This window comes from Etheostoma cragini, chromosome 13 (genome assembly GCF_013103735.1).
Source record: "Etheostoma cragini isolate CJK2018 chromosome 13, CSU_Ecrag_1.0, whole genome shotgun sequence".
NCBI classification, from domain to species: Eukaryota; Metazoa; Chordata; class Actinopteri; order Perciformes; family Percidae; genus Etheostoma; species Etheostoma cragini.
This window is the reverse complement of record NC_048419.1, coordinates 18,520,027-18,534,685: the sequence shown is the minus strand read 5'-3', so window position 1 is coordinate 18,534,685 and position 14,659 is coordinate 18,520,027. Positions and strand designations below refer to the sequence as shown.

The 14,659-nt window shown below is 39.2% G+C and overlaps 1 protein-coding gene across 1 annotated transcript in view; it reads left to right on the top strand.

Moving 5' to 3' along the window:
* Positions 1–14,659, top strand: part of stk10 (serine/threonine kinase 10) — a 41,521-nt gene that overhangs the window by 10,911 nt on the left and 15,951 nt on the right. Inside the window, exons 2-7 of the mRNA XM_034889119.1 lie at positions 918–1,082; positions 6,833–6,881; positions 8,096–8,245; positions 10,321–10,393; positions 11,383–11,577; positions 12,276–12,357. Of these exons, the coding sequence (XP_034745010.1) occupies positions 918–1,082; positions 6,833–6,881; positions 8,096–8,245; positions 10,321–10,393; positions 11,383–11,577; positions 12,276–12,357 (714 nt within the window). The remainder of the gene's footprint in view (positions 1–917; positions 1,083–6,832; positions 6,882–8,095; positions 8,246–10,320; positions 10,394–11,382; positions 11,578–12,275; positions 12,358–14,659) is intronic.

The window sequence follows — 14,659 nt, the reverse complement described above, 5'->3', positions numbered from 1 at the left end:
TATATATATATATATATATATATTAATGTTAGAGGTTCCTAACAATGGTGACCAATGGATCACCACCTCCTGTTTTTCAACTCTTATTTTGAGTCGATTGTGCTCTTGCAATTACGACACTGAACATGTGGTTCTGTCTGCAGGCAAACATTAACGTCTCGTTTAGCCACAAAATCCCATCAGTCAGCATTCACAACAATCTGGTTGAACATCATGTGTTTGGTGCCTTGTGCCTCACTCTGACTCACCCTCGGATTTGGGTGTTTTGATGCTTTCCAGAACTGAACAATCTACTCATGTTTACGGTCACTTCCCGCTTTATTACTCAGAATTACTTGCAATTGAATGTCTATGTGTGCATCTTAAGCTACACTGACACTTGACTGCTTTTGTGGTTCCTCCTTCCCCAGTTGCTCAAGGAGGGTGTGGAGTTTTCTTTCCTGTTTTGTCTCTGAATGAATGGTTAGTCAACATTGTCATTTCTGTTCTGCGTTTCTGGACGTTTTGGATTTACTTTGGCTTCAACTGGGGTAGAAGAGTCTGGCTGGCAGAGTGATCGGCACATGCAAAAAGCTGGATGTCTGTGTTCTTTTAGCAGTATGATAGTATAACATAATATGCATATGTAAAATGCAGGCAGGAATGTTCAGCAACAGTGTAATCAATTTTATTCACACCCCCTATATATCAAACAGCCACACCCTGTATTTCCACCACTATTTATATTTTCTGAGGAATTTTTGTGATTTTAAAAAATAATCAGGAGAAGTGAAACTTCAGTTCATAGGATGTATTCACATTTGCTGTATAAAGAGTTTAGTCCTAAAAGAGAGGAAGTAAAATGCAAGAATCCATGAAACCGGCCTGCCTTTACACAAGCATGTTGAATTTAATGTTCTGTTTCTCTGTCTCTTCAGGCCAGAAACAAGGAGACAGGAGTTCTGGCTGCAGCCAAAGTGATCGAGACGAAATGTGAGGAGGAGCTGGAGGACTACATCGTTGAGATTGACATCCTGGCTAAATGTGACCACCGCTACATTGTCAAGCTGCTTGACGCGTTTTACCATGACAACAAACTCTGGGTAGGTAACCGAGGGATCCGGTGGAGACATCCAGCTTGACGTTACCCCTTTCTCTTTTGTTTTACCTTTCCTTTACTGAAGACTCACACAAGCACCTAGCAAAATATGAATCACCCATTTTATTGTGTTTGCACATTTAAGCGTTAAAACTGAACAAAGTAAAAAATAAAAAACAAATGGACGGAGTCTTGAAGAAATTGTACTTGAACAGACAGTGTTGTGCTGTTGTATTAAACTGGTGCATAATGTACCAAAGGGACCTTATCTTCTGTAGACACTGTCATCTTCCTCACAAGATGTATTCTTTTTGAGGAGTTTCTGTTGTCTTTCCAAATAGAGCCACAACACAGAAACCTGAACGATCCGCAGGGAAGTGGAACAACAGACCTTTTTAACCTTGTATGTTGGCAGGCTTAGGGGATGTTTCATTTCAATCTGTGACAGCACTGCCTTGTTGTTTTTATTGCAACACTATCTCACCCAGAGCATATTTTTTTCTACATATGAAAGCTCTGCTGAATAATAAAGATAACAAAAGTGGATCGCCTAAATGGGGATGACCAAAGACCCCCCCCCCCCCCCAAGGGTGACATAATGCATCAGAAATGACCCAATCCTCACCCTGATGTTAAAACAAGAATGTAGATAGATTTCAGGGCAGTGTTTTCAGCTCTTGAGTTATTTTCCCTCTCCACACTAGCTCAATCTGTCAAGTGTTCAACTTCCCTTGTAATCTCCTAGTGTATCTGGCCAAGAAAATAATAGTGACCTCATGCTGGGACACAACCTCGGCTATCTGAGGAATTACAAGTTAGTCTTTAGACTAAAGATAGTTATTTATTTTTTACCCCTCTACTTGTGGTATTGTTATGAATGTAAGATTTAGAGTTAAGATGTAACTGTTTTTCCCTTAAGCTCCATTCATAAGTTATTAAAACAATAGTAATTGTTAAGTGCAAGATTTAGTCTTTTGGCTTGGGAAACACCCATGGTTAACAGCAAGTGTGGCAACCAGCATATTCCCCCATTGAGTGCTTTTAATGTGAAGTGCCGGCAGTAAGATGTTCGGTTTGTTCACACACCAAAGAGAACTACTATGTAGAGAGATAGTTATTGGATGTAAATACATCTTACATTGGCTATTGTAAAGGAAAAGTTAACCATAAATAGTATCAACAATGGGGTTTGATTTCATGAAAGTCTTTAGGATTATATAACTTTAAGTCTAGCAAAAAATGATCAACACTGACAAACTCCAGGATTAATTACAATTTTGGAGTACAACGCAAACATTTTTTTTTAAACCTGACAAACCATCTATATGATCAGTATCTTCCTCTACTAAGGGCCAGAGCAGATTTACGCTTCCACCCAAATACTATTGAAATCCATAGTGACTATTTCTTCTAAAATAAAAACTCTCACTGCTTTATCCAGACACTGTTGCTAAAGAGACAATTTTGCTTCTTGACTTTTTAAATCTATATTTCCCATGCTTTGAGCCCCATAAACAAAATTCCATGCCACATTCCATTCCTGCCTCCATTGTATTGGGTGAAAGCAAAAATCTGAGAGACTTGTATCTCATTATCTGGGTTAAACCTGCGTGTCTCCATGGTAAGATACCACTAGACTGCCCTGCAAAAGGCAGTAACTGTGTTTTTTATCAAAAAGGAGTCACTGACATTTTTGGGACATTCAAGACATCCTTTGTAATGTGGTTAAGTATCTTAAGTGAGTTTCATTGTTTTTTTGAGAAAATAATGGGTTGTCAAAACAGTAACTTCTAAAAAGCATAGAGAAACCCAAGCAGAACACCACAACACCAGGCAGACTTTGTTTTGGAATGCTCAGTTTGAGTTACGGTATAGGATAGCAATAAGTTCAGTAAATGGCTTGGAGCACTTATAAATCATCAGACATAAAGGCCATGATCCCTACATTTTATAAGCGTGTTACTATACTGATTTTGTATATGGTGATCAGCAACCACATATTTATAATTTGGAAGTTACTGTCTTTTGCTTTGGCGTGACATTTCACTTTTTGCAGACTACAAAAGGCAGAGTACAGTGACTACAAAATAGAGGTCAAAGGTTTAGTTTTAGTTTTTTTTATGTAGCTACATTGCATCTAATTGCCAGATCTCCGGTGTCCTACCTATAATTCTTTTGGCTGGACAACAAAAAAAACTATAAAGTAATTTTTCTCAGTTCAACACCCTGGCAAGTTAAGGTCTTTTGCATTTGTAGGGCAGTAGAGGTAAGTGACAAATAATGTTTTTTTGTCATTTTGGGGAGTCAGGGGTAGAAACATAGCAGAAACAGTATCACAATAGGTGCTTTTAGCCAAGTTTCAAATCAGTTTTGAAAGCCCAATATCTATTCATCTGAACCTACTAGAAATACAGTATGACAGGAGCAGCTTTTCTACACCAAACTTATATAGACTGCATAAGATCCACACGTCTAGCTTAACTAACTAGCTTATAAGAATATAGACCATTTCTAGATGAATATCTTGGGGTTTAAATCTATGGGTTTAACTCCATTTGATGCACTGTGTACATGTTCCAAAGTGTTTAACATGTTTTGAGCTTTTCACCTCTTAGTGGGTTTGTGGTCCCAGAGTGCCTTATTTTGACTAAGAAGGCAGAGACAATTGGGCTCTCGCTGTAAAATAGACTCATAGACATATATTTTTTTAAATTATATATTTGCATACAGTGAGGTCTACATACCTGCGGTGGTTTCTAGGAGATTTGTAATGACCCTGGAAAGTGAATCGATAGAAGTACGTATGCTGTCTTTTTTGGCACCACCTCACATACACACATCACTGAAGCATTAGTCATGTTCACAGTGTGACAAAGTATAACAGTGTGTCAGTGATTCAGGTATTTTATGCTCATAGTTCTTTCTTTAGGCAAGGCAAGGCAAGGCAGCTTTATTTGTATAGCACATTTCAGCAACAGGGCAATTCAAAGTGCTTTACACAAAATCAGTTGAAAACTAATTTTAGAAAAATAAAAGCAAATAAAACACAAGAACAAACAGTCAAAAATAAAATAAGAGTAAAAGTTACAGTGCAGTATAAGAAATTAAACATTAAAGAAATGAATATTATTTAAAGAAAGGCAACATCAAAAAGAAAGGTCTTCAACCTTGATTCAAATAGTCTTTGACATATTTTTGACTCAGGACAAAATGAGGGGGGAAATCACAGTACAAGTACAGAGCTGTGGCTCACAAGAAAACTGCAATGTCTGCGAGGCCTGCTCCGTTTGTTTTGGCTTGTCTGAAAAGAAAAAAGGCAATTGATTTTTGGGTGTTCCCGTGTATGTTTGTAAGTCAGAGGGACAGGTAACACTTGTGTGTGCGTGTGTTCAGCCCTTAGTAGGTATGCGCTGTATGTACAGTAGCTTGACCAGTGGGGGCACATTCTTCACCGCAACACAACACGTCATCCTGAATTGTCTCAGGCAAGGAGAGAGTCTGAAGGAAACACAAACCAGTTGCTTGCAACACAGTAGTGTAATGTACGGCTCTTTAGGTTGGGCAGTACAGTGTGTTGCTACTGAAGGGCAGCTCATTTAATGTAGGTGGTTGATTTTCAAACAGAGGAGAAATAAAAATAATGTCTTTTGGTTTGCGGTGGGCAGGGATAGGGAAATGGTTTGTACTGAGATGTGTAATAAACATCCCTCTGGGGAGCTCTTTAAAACTATTTGTTGTATATATTTCATAGGACAGCTGAAGACATGCAAGGGAAGAGAGAGGGGGACTGGCATGCAGCTAAGGGCCACAGGTCAGAGTCGAACCCGGGCCTGCTGTGTTGAGGAGTAAACCTCAATACAGTACATGGGTATCAGCTTTACCAACTGAGCCATCCTGGCCCAAAAACTTGATTATTTTATTAGCATTCACTCAACACTGCATGGACATATAGTTTAAAATCATATTTTAACAATCTAATTTTAACGTCTGATGCATCTCAAATGGATTTCTCTAAGAAGCCAAAGTAAATTGGACCTGGAAATATTCATTTAAAAATGCCTCGGAAGGGTCGATAATGATGAATAGTTAAAAAAAAAAAAAAACTAATAAGGATTTTGGTTGTTTATGTTAACTAACAACTTTGATTTGTGTTTTTTGTCTGTGCTGGTTGAAGGTGGGCGTGGCTTACTGGATGAAGGTGATGTCACCTTCCGCATTTTTAGACCAAATTAAATTGAAAGCAGAATCTTGAACCAAACTCAAACAATAACCAGATAAAGCAGCTCAGTGTGTTAAACGTTGATTCATTTGCTAATTACAATGTATTTAGTTTATATCTGTAATTTCAAGTGTGTCTGAACCTGAAAAAAAATATATGTTTCAGACAAATAACAACCAAGTTGTGAGTGCTTTAATAGAACTTGAGTCAAACAGAGGTCAATTCTTTGTGATACAGTAAGAGACATAAAAGATGGAAGCTGCGGAGCATGTAACATGCGGGCCAGACTGTCTCTTTACTGTCTGTCATTTAAAGAGATCTCCACAAAGTGAAACATCCTGATAAGAGATCCAAACGAGGCTTGACATTCCTCATGTTTGAGTTTTCCTCAAAGCGTGTGTGTCTTTATGCACCTGCGTGTGCACGGAGGTATGCATTGTTTCCTGGATTCAGCCGTTCCTTGGGTTATTGCTCCCTCTGTACTTGACTCTCTGTTCTCTGGACTGAAACTCCACTCCCTGTTCAGTACCAGGTTGATGCTTTGACAGTGTTGTCAGAGCAAGCAAGACTTTGGGGATTAAATAAGACACACACACACACACACACACACACACACACACACACACACACACACACACACACACACACACACACACACAAACAACAAAAGGTATGCTGCACACCCCCTGGGGTTGATCTTTAACCATTCTGAATCAATAGATCAAGATAAACTGATCTGCATAGGATTATTATGAAATCTTGTGTTTTTATTTAGATGGTCTCACTTTACTCAAATGAAACATTTAGAGGTTCTCTGACAGGCGTGTGTGCTGTGTGTAAGGGAGAGACTGACTATGTAAGGAGAGGAAATTAAATTGTTGGAAGTTGCTGTTGGCCAACAAGGCACCATTTAGGGAGTTTGTACTCTGAATCTTTTTTTCTCCTTGTCTCTCTCTCTCTCTCTCTCTTTCTCTCTCTGTATTTTTACATCCCCTCTGAACTGGTACTATTCATTTGGCAGTGTGTCCAAGGAAGTGTGTGTCCCGGGAAGTGTGTATAGTTATGGCCTGACACTTCATCACACACTTCAGTCTGAATCCAGCTGTCAACTTTGCAAAGTTTGTGTATTCTAGTACTTTCCCCATAGATGTCAAACCTGGTTTGACTGATGTAGAGCAGGGGGAGCTCTCCAGGTAGCGATGACATAACACTAACATCTCGTCTTCTATTCTTTCCACACTTTGCTTAGGTTTGCTTTACCAAAAATAACACAAAAACAATATGTATTCTTTTGGCCGATGACAAAGTAATGGGATAAGAATGTCTGGTAATGTTGCACTACCAATTTGTTGTGGTTTTCATTGTCATTGGTGGACTTTTATGCCTATGTTATGATTGATCTCAGCTCATTTTACTGCCACATTTCATTTCATACTAGTGTGCATGTGCTTCTGATGAAAAGTAAGCTTCTGTATATTTCATAAAGCTCTGTCATGTTTAACCTCACCCATTCTCCCCTCCCCTTCATTCCCCAGATCATGATCGAGTTCTGCCCCGGAGGTGCCGTGGATGCCACAATGCTAGGTAGGCTTCTCTTGGCACTCTGTGTGTTATCTTAAGCACTCCACCTTCCTCCTTGTCACAAGAATCAAGTTCCAAACCTGTGGCAGGGCTGCGACTACACCAGTCCCTTCAGCACTGACTCTTAAAAAGTTTAAAATTTCAAATTAAAAATTGTAGGCTTTGAACAGCCTTACTTTCACAAAAGTACTGTGTTCTAGGTCTTAAATAATTGGGAACAGGTCTTAAATTTCCCTACGTCCATGCACCGCCACCTCAAATGATCATATCAATGTTTTTTATTTTTATTTTGTTTTGTTGTGTGTTCTTTCTTTTGCTAGTCCAACTATAATTTGCTGTATAAGTACAGCTTTTTATAAATCCGTGTCGCTTTTATCCAGTTTTAATAATTTGATTTAATTTGCAAGTACTTTTGTGACTCAGCATTTTGTTGTACTTTTGTCGTGATAAAGTTCTTAAATTTTATTAAAAAGGTCTTAAAAAGACGTAAGTCTTGTTTAAACCTGCAGAACCCTTGTTTAATGTAGCGTAGAAACATGATAAAAAGTCAAATATGTGCTTTCAAGCCACGCTATTGTCTTAAAGCTCCAGTCTATGCTATTGAAGAATCCCGGCATGTTTATTTTCAATAGGAGAGGTCTAGAACACCAGCATTTATCACAATATAGTTGATTTGCTCTGAACGTTTGCTGACCATGTACTGCAGCTTTGCCAGTATGGCCTTAAATGCTCTAGAAAGCAGTCAGACATGGTGGAATCCTCCTGTGTGGGAAAACCCCCTGGTCTGTTTTTCTGGGTAATCCACATCCTCATATCTGTCTGTAACCCCACTCCAGCTAACCAAACAGACACAGTAGAATAAAGTCTGCAGGGCAAGACTAGCTTGCATGTGTGAAAGCTTTTCTGATCTGGGATTACTTATCCAACAACTTTATCTGAGAGACTTCGATTGATCTCATCCCAGGTTTACCTTTTTCGCTTTTCTCTTGCGGTGTTCACACACTACAGACTATCAGTCTTCAAGACTTTGTTTTGCCATAATTGTTTGAAAACTGGATTTGGAATCTGTGAGGCATGCATAACGGCTTTTGAACCCTCTCAGCTAGTTTTCTCAACTCTCACTTTGATTTGGCTCTTGTTCTCAACCCTCTCCCCTACCGTGGCAGTTAAACCCTCCATCTCTTGTTTCCTGTCCCCACCTCTCTTGCCTTTATCAGAGTTAGATCGGGGGCTGACAGAGCCGCAGATTAAGGTGGTTTGTCGCCAGATGCTGGAAGCTCTGAGCTACCTCCACAGCATGAAGATCATCCACAGAGACCTAAAGGCCGGTAACATCCTCCTCATGCTGGACGGGGACATCAAACTGGGTGAGCATTCCTAGAAAGCAAGGTTTATTGCATTTACCATTAATTATTGATTAGGCATCATGGTGTCCATTTTGTTCAAGCTCCCGCAATTAGGTTTACAAAGTCTGAAAAATGCAATACGGTAATCTTCATGCTCCATCATTCACAAAGAAAACCATGTCACTACCAAAATGCTGCAAGTGGTACTAATTCTCAGATTGACCCTGTGTTACAATTGCATATTAAAGGTTATGTCTGGAACTATGGACCATTGTTTCTTAGTCTTACACACTGTATGCTGTCGTATGGGCTAAACACACACATGCAGCCAGATGTGTGCTGTCACAAATACACACACAGTTAGAGGCCCTGTACCCCTCCTGTGGCGCTTTAGGAGGATCATAAGTGAGCATTGTGTGGGAAAACTGCATTCTCAGAAGTTTTGCATGTTTTCATTTATTGGCTTTTTCAGGAGTTCTCCACATTCTTCACATTGCACCGCTGAACCGGTGGATCCAACCCATTCACCAGCATGTTTTAGATTAAAGCGAAGTTCCCAGTAAAGGAAAAAATGGTCTCTTTATGTGCTTTATGTGCAGTAAGTGCAAGTTAAGGAAGTGCAGATTTTATTTCTAAATGGCTGCATGACATTTACATTTACTTTCTGTACTCTTTGTCTAAATCTTTGTTGATTTGACTCAGAACAACAAACCAATACGCTCAGTAGAGAGTAACTTTAAGCTGCAAAGGGCTTCAATGTCTGGTGCTGACTCTTTGCGGAACTTGTTGCACTTTTTTGTAATTTGTAATACTTGTTTTTGTAATTTCATTCCAAACGGTGTATTGGTCCATGGTAACATTACAGTTCATTTTGCTCTCTCTCTTGTTGTAATTTCAAATGACACATTGCTCAGTGGGCTGGACTTGTACTTCTTTTTTAAGCCATTTTCCATTGCCTGACATTCCTCCCTAAGACACCCAGTTAGATATAATCACTGGGAGTTTCCTCTTTAAACTCATTAAGTCATGACACTCGCTCATTTACAGTCTACAAACTTTTCTAACTATGTGTTAATTCAGCAATTATCTGTCTCTGAGGTCATGCAAATGCATTATATCCACCTATGACACATGGGATTAAACATTATGTATGCAATATCATGGAACAACACAATATTGTTGTCTATGCTAATATTTTTAATATATTATCTGATTATTTCCACTTAAAATTTTTAAGATCAAATCACTTAATCTAACTACTCTATTTTTGGAGTTTGTTTGGATTCCCCGCTGAAATACTTGTTACTGTGCACTCTTACCCTAACCTTTATTAGTGTAGGGTAGAAATATTTGCATATAATCATCACAATGCTTCTTGAGAGACACGCCCTTGGTGATTATTGAAGAGAGCATATCGTAAGTTAAACCCAGGGATGCAGCACATTCTACAAAAGCTTTGACAGAATGTACTGAAGTGTACCAAAGTGTATTTGGCCTCCAGGTTTATAAGGTTAATCATGTTACCATGTCATGTGTAAACTCTTATTCCATGTACAATAAAAGCAGACTTACTATTTATTGTCTTTGTATGAGGTAAACATTCTTTCTGCAAAAGTTTAGACTGCAAGAGTCTAAAATTATATATCTCACTGGAAGGTCAAATATATTTGAATTGTAGTCTACGAAAAACCAAGACATTCATTTAAGTCCCAGTAATAGAACATGCCCGTTTGTAATTGAAACAGCCAGCCTACTGCCTTGTGAGTTAACGGCCTCTGCCAATTGCTCAACCCTGGTCATGCCACACGTAAAATTCTTACTAGCAGAGAAAAAACCTGTTCAAAGTGAAAACAACACCCCTGTAATCTGAGGGTCATGTCAGGAAATGGGGGCAGCTTGTTTTGGAAACTGAACTGCTATAAATTCACTGGTTCTGGCTTTGTGCTCAATGTCATGACAGTTTTACAACCTACAAACTATTTGTCTACTACATGTACAAAGGGGGACGTTTTCAAACTCACTCTTAATGCTTTTGAGGAACTTCTTCTAACTATCTCATGTCACGATTTGTTTTTTTTGTCTCTTCATTCTTGTAGCTGATTTTGGCGTGTCCGCAAAAAACACCAAAACCTTACAAAGAAGAGATTCTTTCATTGGAACGCCATACTGGTGAGTGAAAAATTTCTCTGCATCGGAGAACTATTAAGGAAAAGCATTTTTTATCCATCCTAATCCTATTAAAGCTTTTTTTTTTCATTTCTAAAAAATAAAAGAAATTCAATTGAGAAACCATTCAAAGATCAGAAATATCTTTTGCTTAAAGGTCCCTTGTCATGAAAATTTTACTTTATGAGGTTTTTTAACATTAATGAGTTCCCCCAGCACGCCTATGGTCCCCCAGTGGATTTAAATGGTGATAGCTGTAAGCTAAGCCCTGGGTATCCTGCTCTGCTTTTGAGAAAATAAAAGCTTAGATGGGCCAATCTGGAGGTATCCTTGCTCCTTATGAGGTCATAAGGGGCAAGGATATCTCCCCTTTCTCTGCTTTGCCCACCCAAAGAATTTGACCCACCCATGAAAAGGAGACATGGATTTCAAATGAGCAAAGTGGCAGTTGGTCAAGGCCACATACCCAGCCTCCACCTTGGCCCCCCCTCTCTCTCCTCCTCAAAAGCTACAGACTCAGAAATGGCACATACTAAGGCAAGCTCATTGTGGGACTGGTTCTAGTGGCTGTATTTCTGTACCAAGGCTGAATTTTGGGAAAGAGACTCTAGATATGGTATTAGGGGACCACTAAGGTCTATATAAAAGCAAGAGTCATCATCTGGACGCGCCAATAGTTTTGTTGTCATTACTTAGAATTCCTCATTGGGGCAACATAAACTACGCACTATAGCTTTAAATGCACTGGTTAGCAAAGTCAAAAATCCAAACAACTCCTGTGAACTGCCTCTAAAGTTCAGTAATCCCACATGGTCATTTGATGGTGAATTTGGCACAATTTCTTTACTTAAAACAAATGTGTGTGCTTCCCTTTTTATTACCTTATTCTCGTAAACACATTTGCCACACATGATCATGTCCATTTAATCTAGACAGTTTCCCGCCATATGTTCAGGTAATGAATATTCAACCTTTTGTTTACTCTGTCTCAGGATGGCCCCAGAAGTGGTAATGTGTGAGACAATGAAGGATGCTCCGTACGACTACAAGGCTGATGTCTGGTCTCTGGGAATCACTCTGATTGAGCTCGCTCAAATTGAACCCCCGCACCATGAGCTCAACCCCATGAGGGTGCTGTTGAAGATCGCCAAGTCAGAGCCTCCCACTCTGGAGCAGCCGCACAAATGGTGAGAATGCATTAGAGATTACTCTAAATTCACTGGTCAGTAATTGTATCATATAATATGTGCAAATTGTGAAGAGAAAGCAGGGATATGTTAGCTAGAAAATTACAAAAAACCCTAGTATTATTACTATTTTGCACAATCCTTGATTCATTAGTTTGGATATAGAATATGATAGGAGGACAGGGGATTATATCTTCCTGTCTAGATTTCACTGGGTCATCTAATTTTATTCTATTACCAGATTTTTGCACACTCAGTGTTCTGGAATTTACTATAGACTCTCAATATATCACATTGTCCTCCTCCTCTCTTCCTCCTCTTCCTACACTTTCAGTTAACTATAGAAACAACTCATGGCTTTAGCGGGTGCCAAACTATAAATGTTTCCCTATCAATTTTATGAGCCTGAATGTTCCATAGCAGCACATCTAGTTCTGCAAAAGGGAAGTTATCAGGTGCTGAAAGGACATTTGGGATGGGGAGACTGCTCATCATTTCTGTTGAAAGCTTTATTTTACAAAGCACAGCTGTGCACAAAGAACATCACATATCTGGAAATGTTGAAAATGAACATTTGTGAAATTTGTGAAATTTTCAACACAATGAAAAAATTTTATGTTGGTTAACCTTTCCCTCACTCCCCCTATCTTCATAATTCTTGGTTTTGAATTTATGCTGTTTTCTTGTGTTTACTTAAGGTCACAAGAGTTTAATGATTTCCTGAAGAAAGCTTTGGACAAAAATCCAGAGACTCGTCCAACTGTAGCCCAACTCATCGAGGTATGTTCTGATGCAATGTGCAATCATAACCTTGCAGATGTTACACAATGCTGCACTTTGATACATGATGGAACATTATCCTGGCTCTGTCCTTATCTTACACCAACACATGTATACAGTACAGGGCCATTTGCCATGTATTCTTCTATTTTAAGACCTGAATGGAGTGATCAATGCCAGGAAAGTGAGCCGTGCCCCTGTAGAAGGTACTAGCATGTCAGTGGGAGAGGACAAGAATGTGTTCAAAAGTGGGCAAGAAATGGAGCAGGCAGGGAAGGTGTAGGACAGTGTCAAAACTGAAAAAGTCAAGTGAAAGAACAGAGGTAAAAAAGAATGGTGAAGAAAGGCGGATAAACGTTTAGAAATTTCTGAATTTTACACTTTCGAAGCAACATCTGAGAGCTTTTAAAACATTTAAATCGCATGCACAAATGAAGTTTTTGTGCCAAATAATTTAGAGTGATCACATATAGGTATCACAAATCCCCTTTGTTTTCCAACAACAGTAAATGCATAAACCAGACAAGTGACACTGGTGGGAAAGGACAAATGTTCACATGAAAAGACACTTTGGCACAGCTAAATATTCTTAAAGAGATTGATGACAGTCTAGCAGTAAAACCTTGATATCTGAGGATCAACTTAGAGCTGTTTCTCGAAGTCCCGAGCAAAAAAAAATGAGAAAAAAAGTTACAGGGTGTGGATTAGAGCACAAGCGCAGCGTCTATTAAAATTCAGAGCCACAGTTTCCTGTCTATATCCCACAGCTGAGGGAATTCCAGCTATTTACATTCCCACCCTCAGCCAATGATATATCTGGATTACCTTGAGCTCAGTACCACTGTCCAATTAGAGAGAGGGAGTGAGGAACCCGGGCCTGCTGGGATTTCTGCATGTGCTCCCCAGTGGAGTGAAAGAGACGGGCGCGGTCCGGTTTTTGGTGCCGTGCTGGAGGTTTTAGATGTTTATCATGCCCGCTACTCCTATACGGCTGTCAGATGCTATTTACTATAGATACAGTAGTTGTGCAATGATGGTATTACATTCTGCTGTGCAATGGACGTTGAATGAAGTGAGGAAGTTACCATCAGTGTAAGTGCTAGGTCATCCATGAAGTTATTCATTGGAGTGTATGGATTTGGAGGAAATATGTAGCACAGGAAGTGAAAATGAAGATTATTATAAATCATTGATAAGAGTGTCTGGAGTGTCGGTGCTAAACTGTATTATGTGCGTGTAATTATTTCAAAAGAGGAAATAACAAAATAACAAATCATCAAGTCTTTATCATCAAGCAATTCTACCATGGTATTAGTTCTAAACAGACCTGAACCTCTTACCTTGTGTTTGTGTCACATGTGTGCTTGTGAAGAATGTATACCAAACAACATAACACAGTATCAGTCACTGTGGCTGTGTGGCTGGCAAGAGACCATCTGGATGTCTTGTACTCATTACACTGAATTTAGTTCTCCTCCCACATAGTTTCTCATGGTCTACAGTGTTTTGGATGTAGCTTCCATTCATGTATCATGCTGTTAGTTTTTCTGTTTCTGATCTTCTGGTCAGGCAATTCTACCATGGGAGTATTTGGCAATTTCATCTCTGAGCCAGGGCTTTGTAGTGGTTCCCAACATTGACATGCGCAGACACAAACACACACATGCAGTATTTATACTTCTTTACTAGTGGGAGCCCTCATTGACATCATGCATTCCTTAGCCCTGAAGCATAACACTATCAACTATAGACCTAAGCCAAACTACTACCCTGACTTTACTCACAACTTAATTCTAACATTTTGAAGAGTCAGTTCACCCTTAATTCCAAGATTTTCTTTTCTCGCCAAGTATTTCAGATTCTGGGAGGCAAGCTTCCCCAGTGGGGGGCAGGAGGGTTGCAGAGGGTCATGGAGGGTCTGAGGCAAAAACAGCAGTGAATACATTTTGTTAGTTATGTAATTTGGTCAACAGTTGCAAAAGTGGCTGAGATACACAGCTCATGGAGGCAGTTAAGAGCACCAGATTCTGGCAATTTCAATTTGTATTTTGCCTAAGAATTACCACATTTCTAGGGTTTCTACAGTATCAAAGCAGTCCTGTGATAGTTTTCTGGACATTAATGGTTACATTGCAAACAAGATCTGCTAATAACTAAGTTGGCATACTTTTAATGGCACATTGAATCTTGGATTTTAAGTCTTAAATTTACTTTAAGACCCCTATTGTGGTTTTATTTTTTCAGTTTCTGAGATATTTTTCCCTACCATTTCTGCTAATGTCATAGAGGGAAATTATATATA